Consider the following 12,992-nt stretch of genomic DNA (forward strand, 5'->3'; position numbering starts at 1 on the left):
TAGTCGAGAATATTTTGAAAACTTATAGTCGGATGAAAATCGAACAAAAACGATACCCTTTTAAACTTTATCAATTCCTCAAGTAAATGTTGGCTGCATAAAATATAATTTGAAACCAGACGCATGCATCACCTATTTTCAAAAATATCTTTCACTTTAAGAATATAAAACACGAACTGTGTAAAGTACATTTTTACGTTTTTATGCGATAAATAAAATTCGATGTTCTAAAAAAAGGAACCTGTCGTTTTTTCGATAGTAAATGATAAGCAACTTTATATATTAAATATGAAAAACATATATATTTTTACAGATTCACTTTATGGAAGTAAATATATTGTGTATCTCGTAATTTATAAAGGGAAAGAACATTCTGATTAACAATCTTTTTAATGTTTAGAAAACCTTTAATTCTGAATAACTTCTCCCACCTCAATCCCCATATACCAACACTTAAACTTATATGTATAGAGCAGCCCGGTCCTCCGGGCTGCAATAACTGGGTCATTTTTTTTTTGGCTCAAATGCAGAAAACAAAACCTGATTGATACAATAAAACATGCTAAATGCATCCTCCATGCATCTCTGATCAACATAGGGTATAGAAGTTCTTGGAAAGAAATCTGCTCCAAAAAAGTTTAACCTGGGACACTGAAGCAGACACCAAAGGTATTACATTAGCTACCCAAACTTTGTAGAGGTGAGCTAAAAATAAGATATTGTTGGCAATAAATGGATGTGGAAAATTATATAGTACCTCACTATCAGTGCCACACTGTAAATGGCATTTTTTGTTTGAATACATTGATACACCTTTTACAAACACAAACAATTTCACAATATTTAAAAAGTCTAGAGCATTAGCACATAGTGAACAAAATGAATACATAAACACATACATGTATATCATAGAACATACTCACTATCACAAAATATACATATATTTTTAAAATAAAACAGATTAATTGTAACAATGTATTTGCTAAAATTCAGCCCTTTATACCATTAATATTGCCTTCTTTCTTAACAAAAAGAAAATATGGCTTAAGTGCACATACTTCTAAATATTAACATCACTGTAAAAAGCATAATTATTTCATATTTATTAATTTTGAGCTTTGAACAAATTTTTTTTCTTTTGTTTGCAGTTTTCCTTCAATACCTATGTCATTAATTTGAGACCTTAACTACATTATATTTGAAGTCACTATCCTACTTAAAAAAGGGGGTGAAAATAAAGCTGCATGTAGTATTTTATCTCTACTCATCTGACAGTTTCTAATTCCATTCAAAATCAAAAGCAATTAAAAGGGACTTTCCATATTGTAAATGTATATGTAGAACAAAAAGTTACCAGGTACTTGAATGACCTAAACCATATACCTATAAGAATAATACAATCATAATTCATCATGTTTTACTTGGTACTGCTTCAAGTCCCTGTCTTTCAGAATGTCTACAAAGTGTTTCTTCAGCACAGACTGAGAGAGTCTCTCATGTGTGTGAGAAAACAACAGTTTCTGAAGAAGACTAGCTTTCCAGACCTTTCTTTGTACAGTCCTGTACCTCACCCACAGGGACCTTAGGCCCCCCTCTACCACAACCCTCCCTTGAGCTCTCCTCTGAAGCAGAAGGTTAAGCCTTCTCTTGATGTTGCGTTTCCTCGCTCTAAGGTGCGTCATGGCACGTACGACCTGCCTCCTGTTATGACTGACACAAGTTTTACTGCAAATGTCCACTACTGTGTCCGTTTTGACTTCACTAGTGGCATGAGATAAAATGAACTTGATCAGGTTGGGTAGTGTCCTGGAGACATTGGATGGAAATATCACACTGTCTTCCTTCCTGCAAGAGAAAATGCAACGTTAACCAAATCATCTAAAAGCATGTGTAAATACTTCTTTGTATAAGAGTTCAACTTTGTATTGAATCAGGACTGATCCACTTTCAGCAGAATTCTATGATACATGTCTGTACCACAAGTACTGGTTAGTAGAAAAGAAAGACCATGCATCTTCTATACAAACTTTTCTGATCAATCTTACAACTATCAGTCATTACGTGTAATTGTATTTTTTTCTTCTTCGAACAATTGAAAATTCATATGAAAAATAGCTTTATTACATCTATGGTAACAGCTACAATGTTGCCTCAGGAAAAACATCTGATATAAACATCTGACAATAATATTGTCCACAGTCTGAACTTTCCCAAGCCCTTATCTACTGAATTCAAGCAATGTTCTGTGACATGACCTCATAAAAACTTATCCCTTTATGAAACATCTATCATACTTATGTACAGATGAAGGATAGCACCAGATCGGATTATAGTCCAATCTTTGCTAAACCCAAATTTAATTGTTCCAAGGGGATGTGGATGATGGAAGAACTTGACTGAGATATATGCTGTTTACTGATGTATAAGTGTGTCTCGCGACTCCCCTTAATGGCTTTCTCTTGCTAAAGGAGAGCCTGTTGTGTTATTCCCGACCTTTCATTGGACAACATTAAACTTTTACGTAAAATAGACCAAATATTTTAATTACTTTTCTGGCTTAAGGAAGAGTACAAACTAGAGATTGGTGCTTGTAAATTAACTGCTCAGAGAGAAAACAAGAACTTACATTGCATCATTTTCCATGCTAAATTGATACATACATTTCCTTGACAATTGATTTGTTGCACTAGCGATTACATTGCTTACTAGATAAGCATACAGTAAAACATTTAAAGTGACCTAAAGAGTGTAAACTAGGTGAAATACTGTGTGTTAAAATTGTCTAGAGCAAGTCCTACTTCATCTCTAAATGAAGAAAATGAGAGTTCCTATGAATATGAAATATTTGCAGGAAGAGTATATTTAGACATGATCAAGTTTTTCTGAGTTTGAAATATTTGCAGGAAGGGGATACTGGGCTGCAGAAAGCAAATGAGACTAAACCATAACTGACTCCCCTTTACACCAAATCATTGATATGTATATGAATGCTACAGGCTGTATTAATAAAGCACCTCAAATACCAATTACTTCAAAATATCACCAGACTTTTATGCCTCTATGTAATTTTCTTGGGGAAAAACAAAGCCATCAAGCATTTTAATTTAAAAAGGACCTCCACTATCAAGCAATTGGGGGTTACGATGATGCATCTCTCTTCAATGCAAGATAAAATCAAGGAATATTTCAATCTAGCATTCAGTTGGGAAAAGGGGATAGGAAAAGTGCAGATGACAACTGGAAGCAGTGACAAACACTAGGCTTCAAGCAGACCCAGATATATCTCCTCACATTTTTCAGTCATTCCCAATTAAATGCAGTTTGGAATGACAAGACCGATTCTAGGTAATCTTCCTCTGGGAATTGAAAAGATTTGAAATTAAATTTCAGTGGTAATTTAGAGATCAGTTCTCCATTGGCTGGCATCACACTGGTGGATTTGTTTTGTGATATCAGAGGATTTAAACATAACTGATCACTAATCAAGACTTCTTACTTAATCCATTGCTTTAGTGCAACAATCAACATTAAACTCTACTACAACACAATACAAAAGTACACAGACTGCAAAATACCTATGAGACTGTACAAAACTTTATATTTTACTATTGGTGAACATAAATAACAGAATTAGCACCAATCATTTTGCCAAGTTTTATTTCAATTTGTATTCCAGTCAATTCATGCATGGTCTCAAAATGGCAACAGAAAATTTTGCACTGACTGGCATATCTACTTGCAAATTATGGCTTGGCTATAGAACTGAAAGCAATTTCATCTGCACAGAAACTTAATTCTCTTAAGAATATTGTGTATTTAATTCTCTAAGCTCTCTCATCTATATATCTAAACATTTACCAAACATCCATTTGAGAAATATGTACACAGATAATGGGTTTATCACTTTGAATACAATTTTTAATAACTCAGAAATCCAATTATATGAAAAGTGATGAAGCTAGAGACAATGAAATAGATCTGCAGGCTTAAAACACTAGGCAAATTCTAGTCTGTCATGTGTATAGTAATTGACTTGTCAAAAATGAAGATGAGATCAGCACAAACCAATATTGTGGAGCAAGAGTCACTGAGTAAAACACAGCTATACATGACAATTTTTATCAAAACCATGCTACAGAATATAATTATTTAAAAAGTACAAATTCCTTGTCTCAAAGACTTAATAAAAGAATACATATTCTTGTACCAGTGATGGACAGATTAAATAATTTTTTTTTGCCTGTTTTGCACAGTGAGGAAACCATTTGTGACCCTTGTTACATTTAAATACTTTCCCCCATTTTATCATTATCTTGATATCTGGACAAAACCCAATAATTTTATTACAGAACCTATTTACATAAATTCACCTCCTCCATTCCACAAATACATCTCTAATATCTAGCTGGTGAGAATGCATACACATCATTTTACTGCCAAGAATATTTTCTAGCTATTGCCCTCTTTAATCATGCTTTACTAGGAACCCATTTCTCATTTCTGCTAGGGAGTCCTCTTAATATACAGCTTAAGCATTCATAAGGCCCCCTGAGACAGAGGCATTGTGGCAACACAAAATTTAACACCACCATTTTTGACAAGGCTGCATATCTTGAAGTTCCCCATGGTAACTAATCATAATTTTTTATCAGTCTTTCCTTATACTGAAATAATGTTGATAAGATTTTGTTGTGGTGGTGAAGACAATGAAATGTCTCAGCTTATCCTCTCAGTTTTTGACAGTGACGTTAGTGATGATAATGTGAAGGCTAATTTATATTCAATTTGGTTTTGAGGTGAATCAAGAAAATAAACAATTTAAGTTGCACAAAATACACTAAAAATAAAGCTATTAAGTGCAATATAACAGCACATAAATCATTTTGTGCATATTTCCTCAAATTAAAAAACTATGTCTACCAAATATTTTTGCATTTTTACCTTAAAACACATGTGTAGCTTCAAGGTTTTTGTTGCTTTTCTTCAACGATCAAAACAGATACAAAGGCCTAAAGTACTCACCTAATTACTGTAGATTCCTTATTTTACGTGAGTACTTTATATTGCGAAATGGCCATTAGACATCAATCGCGAGAACAATAATTTGCGAGTAGACACTTGATCTAAATATTTTACACGCATTTCAGCACCATAATAATAAAAGCGAGTAATTATTTTGTGATCGGTGCTTCTCGCGAAATTACACGACAATTAATTCCTCTGATATATCTGGGAATCTACAGTAATTACAGAATAGTTTCAAGTATGAAAGGTTCTAATATACATCACATGACAAGGTCTAATGATCATAGACCTCATAGTCTGCTAAATGTCTATATCATACACACTATAAAGGCTGTAGCCTAGCTACAGAACTGTAGCTCTCTATCTGAGAAAATTTGGACAGACAAACCAGAGAGCCACAGATCCAAGCATTGAAAAAACCTTCGATAAAGGCGATGCTTTTTGTCGCTTGCTCCAGGTATTATTTCTTGTATTACTGTATATTATGTGCGTTCCCCTGCTTAAGTATGGTATGTGTTAATTTACCATATATTTTACACTTATATATTCCTGATACTTTATTTACCTTTAGGGCGTATTATTTTATATGGATGTCGGAATGCGAATTTTGAATGCTGACATTCCAGGGCTATATAGGGCTGTTTGTAACTGTTGAAAGATAAATAAAGTATCAGAAATACAAGAAAAATATGGTTAATTAAATAATATCATATTTTAAGTGAGGAAAGGCATATAATACAAGAAATCATACCTGAAGCAAGCGACAAAAAAGCGTTGCCGTAAATCGAAGGTTTTTACAATGCTTGGATCTGTAGCTTTCTGGTTTGTCTGTCCAAATTTTCTCAGCCAGAGAACTACAGTTCTGCAGCTAGCTGTAGCCATAATGAATTTTAAAACGAGATTGCATCTATAGGTAGTTATCTCACTTGAGCCTTCAATTCAGGTAATCAAGTTAAAGAAGAAAACTAATTTCATGCAGCATATGAATGAAAACAAAAGTCTGTTGTGAATATATACACTTGCTTAACAGCATTTACGAAAACTTGGTCAAATATGCTGCATGAATTAAACAGTGCTGATTTTGTAAAACAAGCGTACCGAATAGTGCATCAGAAATGGTTTACATGATGATAATGCCATTATGCAATTGCTCCAGAGTTTTAAACATGAACCATGGCAGTTTTGTCTCTCCCAAAGTAAACATATCCCCTCATTTCACCATTCATAAATCATACAATTACTCTTTCTGACTTGTGATCAATATTTCCGATTCCCTCTTTATTCCCCAAGTCCTCCCTCAGCCATTTTGCCTACATTCCCCACCAGATGTCTCCCAGAGCACTCCTCTTAATAGCCATTTCCTGTCAGGCAGAAGTGTTTATCCACCATTCTTTATTAAGATTATGGTCTTTATCTTATAAATTATGTCAATGAAAAAGTGTCTTGCTAATGCAGTTTGACACAAGTTTATGCCTCCATCACTCTCTGACCATTACATTCATCTATAACTGCCATCCGACACTACAGTTAGTGTCCATCATGTGTAAGTATCAAAGTCATAAAATATGTGCTCGATGACAATGTGAATCACACACATCTTGTTGCATTGAATTGGAGGTGTGTGTTACTAATGAAGGCTATGAATTAAGCCTGTACAACTCAAACAAAACAATGTGTGATGGAATGTGTCATTGGGCACTCCTTCTCCATTATGTTATTTTATGAATCCCTACACACTGAAAGATTTATCTAATTTTTTTCACAACCTTTAATTTCATTAAAATAGATCAATAAAATAGCTAACCTCAATATCTCAAATATCATGGATATCTGACTGGACAGGGATTAAGTCCCAACCACTATTTCTTTATGTATTTTGATTTCAGTATCTTGAATCCTTGAATATCTCTTAGTTTTCTTCTTAGGCCCATTGGGTTCAAGATATCAAGGTTTGACTGTATATGTATTACATTACTTTATACTGCACTTTACAGCTTTGTTTATATAAAATATCTAAACATTTGCATGAACTTTAAATTTGTTCACCAAACTATAGCATTTTACAGGTCTATACTCTTGTATTAAAGAAAGCATTTTTATGTAGGTATAAAAGGTAAGAGAAGTTTATAAAACTACAATTATGCCCTTCACTTCAGTTAAAGAAAACGTTAGTGAAACAAATACTTCCTGGAAATCTTTTCTGACCATTAATCTTTGGGTATCACTTTAACTTTGTCCAAAGCCTTTGCTTTTAAACATAATGCATCAGCATTTAGGCAGTTTGAAAGTGATACAGTGACAGTTACAGTTGTAAAACAATGTTCAGTGACATAAAATCATCAAAAGCTTCAGACCATTGATGAATAGATATTAGAAACTGGGTTCAAAATTATATGGCCAACCTTTATTCTGATCTCATGGGACACAGGGCATAAAAACAGGAAAAGCTTTTAATCTGTTAACACAATCTCTTGTGGCACATGAATGGCCTATTTCAAATCTGGTTCAATGATAATCATGACAGGATGGATTCTACAAGCTTATAGTGAATTGTCTCAAAATTCTCGGTGTTGTTTCTAATGGCTCCTCATAACAGTTTCTCTTACTTTCTGAGATACGTGTCACGCTATCTTTTATTCTTTATCAACAGTCAATGACCTAAATTGAGTTCAGACTTTAATATCATATGAGGAACAATCCATGTAGCCAATCATTGATGATAATCCATCACTTCAACCATTCACAACAGTTAATGTTAAATGTTGCATGCCTTAGTGCCATCACACTGTTATTACAAAATGCATTCACTGCTGATATTATCATAATAAAAAACAGTGTTTCACATCAAAAAAGACAAGGCGCTTTTCTTGTTTTTGGCAAGTATACTCGGCGACTGGTATTGAAAGGACCAATTTTAAAATTTATTATCTTTCAATTTTCAGACAGTTTGGTGGCAACTATCATTGCTCCCGCAAAGTCTGGTACATATATGTAACCAAACTAAAAGCAAGGGCAACTCAAAGTGGAGCATCCCCTAAAGGGCACATTGATCCCAATATAAATAATTTTTTGTGTAACTTCCATTATGCATGCACTTACTCACCCAAACACACACACAATTGTGTTACTATATCCCCCTCCAACTTTGTTGCAAGGGGATAAAAAAAACCATAGTGTCAATGAAAGCCATCATGGCTAGAATTAAGGAAGCTCTGAAAACTAATGAAATTTTTTTTTTTTTGAATTTGAGAATTTTCAACATAGGATACCTACATGATTTCTTCAGAAAAAATGTTCAAAGATAGCGAAGTATTAATGAGCAGAAAAACCATATATGCAAGTAATGTTTTCAATTATTTTATCTTGATTTAATATAACGCTAAGAATACTTCAATCTATTTCAAATCATGCCATTTCATGAAGATTTCAGTTTATGCCATTTTTTGTCAAAGGGCAGATCACTCAGATTACATAAAACTATCATGGAATTAGAACTCTTCAGTGAGTAGTGTTTAGAGCTTCCTTAAGAACACATCACTATTGTATTTCAGACTTGAGAGTAATAAATCACTAAAACTGGAATGTTGTATGTTAGATGTATGTTAGATAACTTACCTATATGCAGGGAAGAAGAGAATTGTGGGATACGAATCCAAGGTAAACTCCCACCTGAGATCGTTCTTATCTGCATCAATTCTGAAATAAAAGAAAGCTTACATTAACCAGAGGCTTTGAATCTACAATACAAATTGGATGAATCATTATTTACTATTATAAAAGAATTTTCAAGCATAAACACTTTTATGTTCAAGTTAGAGTGACCTTGACTTACCTTGCAAACAGGAGGTCTTTGGCTAAGGAGAAATATTTTGCTAATTGGAGATATATATGTGAAAAACTTATACAAAATCCACACCACTTGGCTGTGATCAATAATACAACATCCTGTAATGGAATTAAAACAAAACTTTGAAATCCAATTCGACATAAAATACTCAAGTCTGGCTGTATTAATTTAGGTGGTTTTTTTTAACTTAATATGCAGTAAGAAAATTAATGCACAGTTGAACTTCGATATGTCGAACACTGATATCTCAAATACCATGGATATGTAAAAGTGATTTGGAAGTCCCAACCCCTTATTCTTTAAGTATTGTACCCTGGATATCTTGAACCCTAAAATATCTCAAAGTTTTATCTCTATCCCATTGAGTTTGAGATAACAAGGTTTGACTGTACATTATTGTATACATGTAGATAAAAATTCAGTACCACACAACCCGTCAAAAGATGACTTAATTATTAACAGGTACAATTCATCAACTGATCAAAAGTAAAACTTGTCGAAGTGACCAGTAATAGAAAGACAACCGGTAACAGAAAGACAACTTGTAGATAATGAACTCATTGATACTACTTGTAATGAAAAAATAATTTGTTTTTCAGATTCTTTCGCTGTACTTTATCCATTTCACAGTCTGGGTGCCTGTAGGATAATGATACCTTTGAAGAGTGCCTTAATTCACTATTCTATCAGTTATACAAAACACCAGTACATGCACTTTACTTGGGAATTATTGTTCCTTTAGTGTATTGCTTGCTCCCAAAGTGTGCAAAAGTCTCTCAAGAAATAAAGGAGAAACTGAATGAATTTGATCTTCGACCTCATCATATAGTTACCCAAGATGACTGAAAAATTCGCACTAAATGCTGCGCCTGTCAGGTTTTTCCTAGTTTTCAGTGGATTGTTTTTACTTTTATTTTTATTTTTGTCAATTGGAAGCCAATTGGAAAAAAAACTAATTTAAATATACTGAAATATGTTCATTCTAAGTTAATACAACTATTTGAGTATTTCTTTACATAGTTTCAATGAATGATACATGTAATATCTTGTCATATACATGAGTTGTCCATTATATGACTTGGCATGTCAATGAGTTGCCATTTCGATGGAATGGTTTGTTGATTGAAAGTGTCAAGTTGTCTTTTGATGAGTAGTCATAGACCCATAAACATTTCTTTTTAGAAAATTTAAAATCTAAAATCTCAAGTCTTAATTTGCAAGACCCAACACAATCTTAGCACTGTATCACCAATATCCATTGCAAGAAGCAGTGCATCCCAAAAAAAATTACAAATTGATGTGATACTGTATGTTGCAAATTAAACTGTAAACAATCAAATTGTCTGGATCTCGATGCTTGAAACATTTTATATTTCATACAAATCTAATTTTATAAAGTTTTGTGGGACAGAAATTACAGTGAAACAGGCACTTTGATTTTTATAAATTTCTTGTTATATTGTCCAAATGAATGTTATACATGTACTGCTATCACACAATATTGAGGAATCAAATTTGATGAGACTTGAGATGTTCTAAATCTGTCATACATTTTGCTGATTTCATTGAATCAACATGGCAAAAAATTATGCATTAATTGCTACTACAAAATAAAAATGAGATATTAAATACAGACTCTTAAACCACTAAAAATGTGTAAGCAATACAATAAAGGAGATACAGTGTATTAATAAAGTTAGACTGAAGAATATTGGCACTCATTGGTTTTGCCATGTGCTTGAAGCTCAGGCATTTAAAAATTCAACTTGTGCCAATATCCATCTATTGAAAAAAAAAGTTGTAATTACATGTATTTAGTGATGTTTATCTAAGATACACTGAGAGATATCCATATCTAACACTTTGCTTACTTTTTCTTGCTGCATGACTACAGAATGGAATGTCTGAGAAGTGACTTCCTGTACACAAATATCATCATGTGACCTCGTATCACAGGACTGCTTGGGACTTTCTGAACGCAGGTGGCGCTCTAATGCACTCTCTGTATAATTCTGAATAAAATTTGCTGCAAAATAATAAAATATACTGTATGTTTCATAAATGGCACTGTCATAGTATAAGTTGAGTAAATTCAAAGTGAGATTTATAGTAATTATAGGGTACTTTTGGAAGGGGAAATGATGAGTAAAACTAATGCAAGTAACCTTCAAAATTACAAATGCAATAAAACAAAACTACTAATTAAATTACTAAATAATAGACTTACCTAAGTTTTTTCTAGAGAAAGATTCCCTGAGAATAAAATTAGCTTCATTCTGAAAGTGAGGGATTTACACATTACAACCTCTGAACACAATTGTTATTTCTTACATAAAATCATGAACATCCAGCAAAGTCATTAATTAAAACTTAAAAATGACATATATGTTTATATTTACCTTTTTATCAATAATTATCACAAAAGGCTTCTGTATTGCAACAGATCTGAGAACATTTAGTTTCTCTAATAAAGCTGAATTTAATGACGTGTCTAAGAAATACAGACTTAAGGTTCTGTTTGTCCTGCAAGCAGAACCAGTAAAATTCACAGGGATAAAACTGGCCTCAAAGTCTCGGATAAACTGGCTTGGCTTTAATAAATTCTGAGTCTTTTGCAGAGTCAATTTCCTGCATATATTTTTCTTCAGTGAGGATTTACTTTGGCGAACAAAATTGTCATTGCTTCTTCTTGATGAAATGGAAGCACACGATTTATAAGATATATCTATTTTGCATTCTCTGCAACACAATGTTCTGTATTCGTTGGTATTATAATTATCTAAAGCATCTAAACAGAATGGCGCCTGGATGCGGCTACCAAACACTGCATCCTCTGCAAACAACAAAGATGGCCCCAGGTTACAAGACTGGGGCAAAGCTGGAGTCAATTTTTTCTCCATGTATCGGCAGAAATCACAAATTTTCTTGGAATTATGTAGGTTGTTGTCTGCTCCTACAAGTGACACACAACAGTTCCTGTCAGGATAAGAAAACTGCTTTTCCTGGACCTCGTAGAAGTTTTTACAGAGTTTCTGTTGGTCTGCGTAACTCTGGAAAACATGGGCTCTGTCCCTCATACTCTGTCGTAGAAAGAACTCCAGGTAGGGTACCTCATGACAATAATGGTACAGCAGGCCTACTTCCCTCACCTGTAAAAAGGATCTACCATTTAGAAAGAAACTTACAATGATGTAATAGAATAACAATACTACAGTGTATCTCTTTCATAATAAGATTCATTCCTTAATCAAACAAAATCATTTAAGACCTAATTCAGAAAACATATTATGGATATATGTATTAAACTGAGAACAAATTCAGAGAATTTAGTTTACCATATTCAGGTAGTAGTTGGTAGGGTGTACATGATTAACAGGAGCAAACACCAATAAAGCTGGTCTCTTATCAATGGCTGTGGACAGCTCTAGACTTTTGTGTCCAGGCAAATTCAGCCACTGGACAATAGGCTGTAAAGACACACGAATAGAAATCATAATAAAGTCTTCCTCTTCCTTAAATATTATTTAGGAATGACTCTAATTCTTGGCCAAATTATTCGAGTATAACCTGGTTTGGGTCAGTTTACGCTTTATAATCTGCAAAGCGAATTATAAAACAGCGTAAACTGACCCAAACCAGGTTATACTCGAATAATTTGGCCAAGAATTTGAGTCATTCCTTATAATTTAATTTTAAAATCATTAAATAACTATGGGTGTAAAATTTCGTTGTTTTTTATTAGTTCAAATTTGCTGCTCAATAATACAAACGTAGTAACGGAAGTAACGGAAGTGATGGGAAGCAAGGGGAGGTAAAAACTGATACATAGGCCTAGCAGCCTTGTTGTTTGTTTACATGTGGTAAGATCGAATTATTGTTTGAAGTTAAAGGTACATTTATTAAATCTGGAATTTTCCATGAATCCCGAGGACTGGAAATGAGAGGATTGTATGGATACAGATGATTCAGCTGGTTGTCAGGGGGGTGTGTCCCCATACCAAACCAGGTTATACAGAAATAATTTGTGTTCCTTTTTGGATATTAACCAATCAGGGGCTAGAATACAAACAAAATTAAATTATTTTAAAATAGCAAGCATTTCTCTAATTAATAATTGTAC

General features: G+C 33.4%; 1 protein-coding gene across 1 annotated transcript in view; it reads right to left on the bottom strand.

The window, feature by feature from the left end:
• Positions 1–221: 221 nt before the first annotated feature.
• LOC133190332 (thioredoxin domain-containing protein 11-like) overlaps positions 222–12,992 on the bottom strand; it is a 36,016-nt gene continuing 23,245 nt past the window's right edge. Inside the window, exons 8-14 of the mRNA XM_061325894.1 lie at positions 12,208–12,339; positions 11,272–12,021; positions 11,100–11,148; positions 10,744–10,898; positions 8,858–8,970; positions 8,641–8,721; positions 222–1,845 (exon numbers count right to left, since the gene is read on the bottom strand). Coding sequence (XP_061181878.1) covers positions 1,401–1,845; positions 8,641–8,721; positions 8,858–8,970; positions 10,744–10,898; positions 11,100–11,148; positions 11,272–12,021; positions 12,208–12,339 — 1,725 coding nt within the window. The 3' untranslated portion in view covers positions 222–1,400. The remainder of the gene's footprint in view (positions 1,846–8,640; positions 8,722–8,857; positions 8,971–10,743; positions 10,899–11,099; positions 11,149–11,271; positions 12,022–12,207; positions 12,340–12,992) is intronic.

Source organism: Saccostrea echinata, unplaced genomic scaffold (genome assembly GCF_033153115.1).
Source record: "Saccostrea echinata isolate AGI-Se365-2 ecotype Australia unplaced genomic scaffold, CSIRO_AGI_Sech_v1 ptg000022l, whole genome shotgun sequence".
In the NCBI taxonomy this organism is placed as follows: domain Eukaryota; kingdom Metazoa; phylum Mollusca; class Bivalvia; order Ostreida; family Ostreidae; genus Saccostrea; species Saccostrea echinata.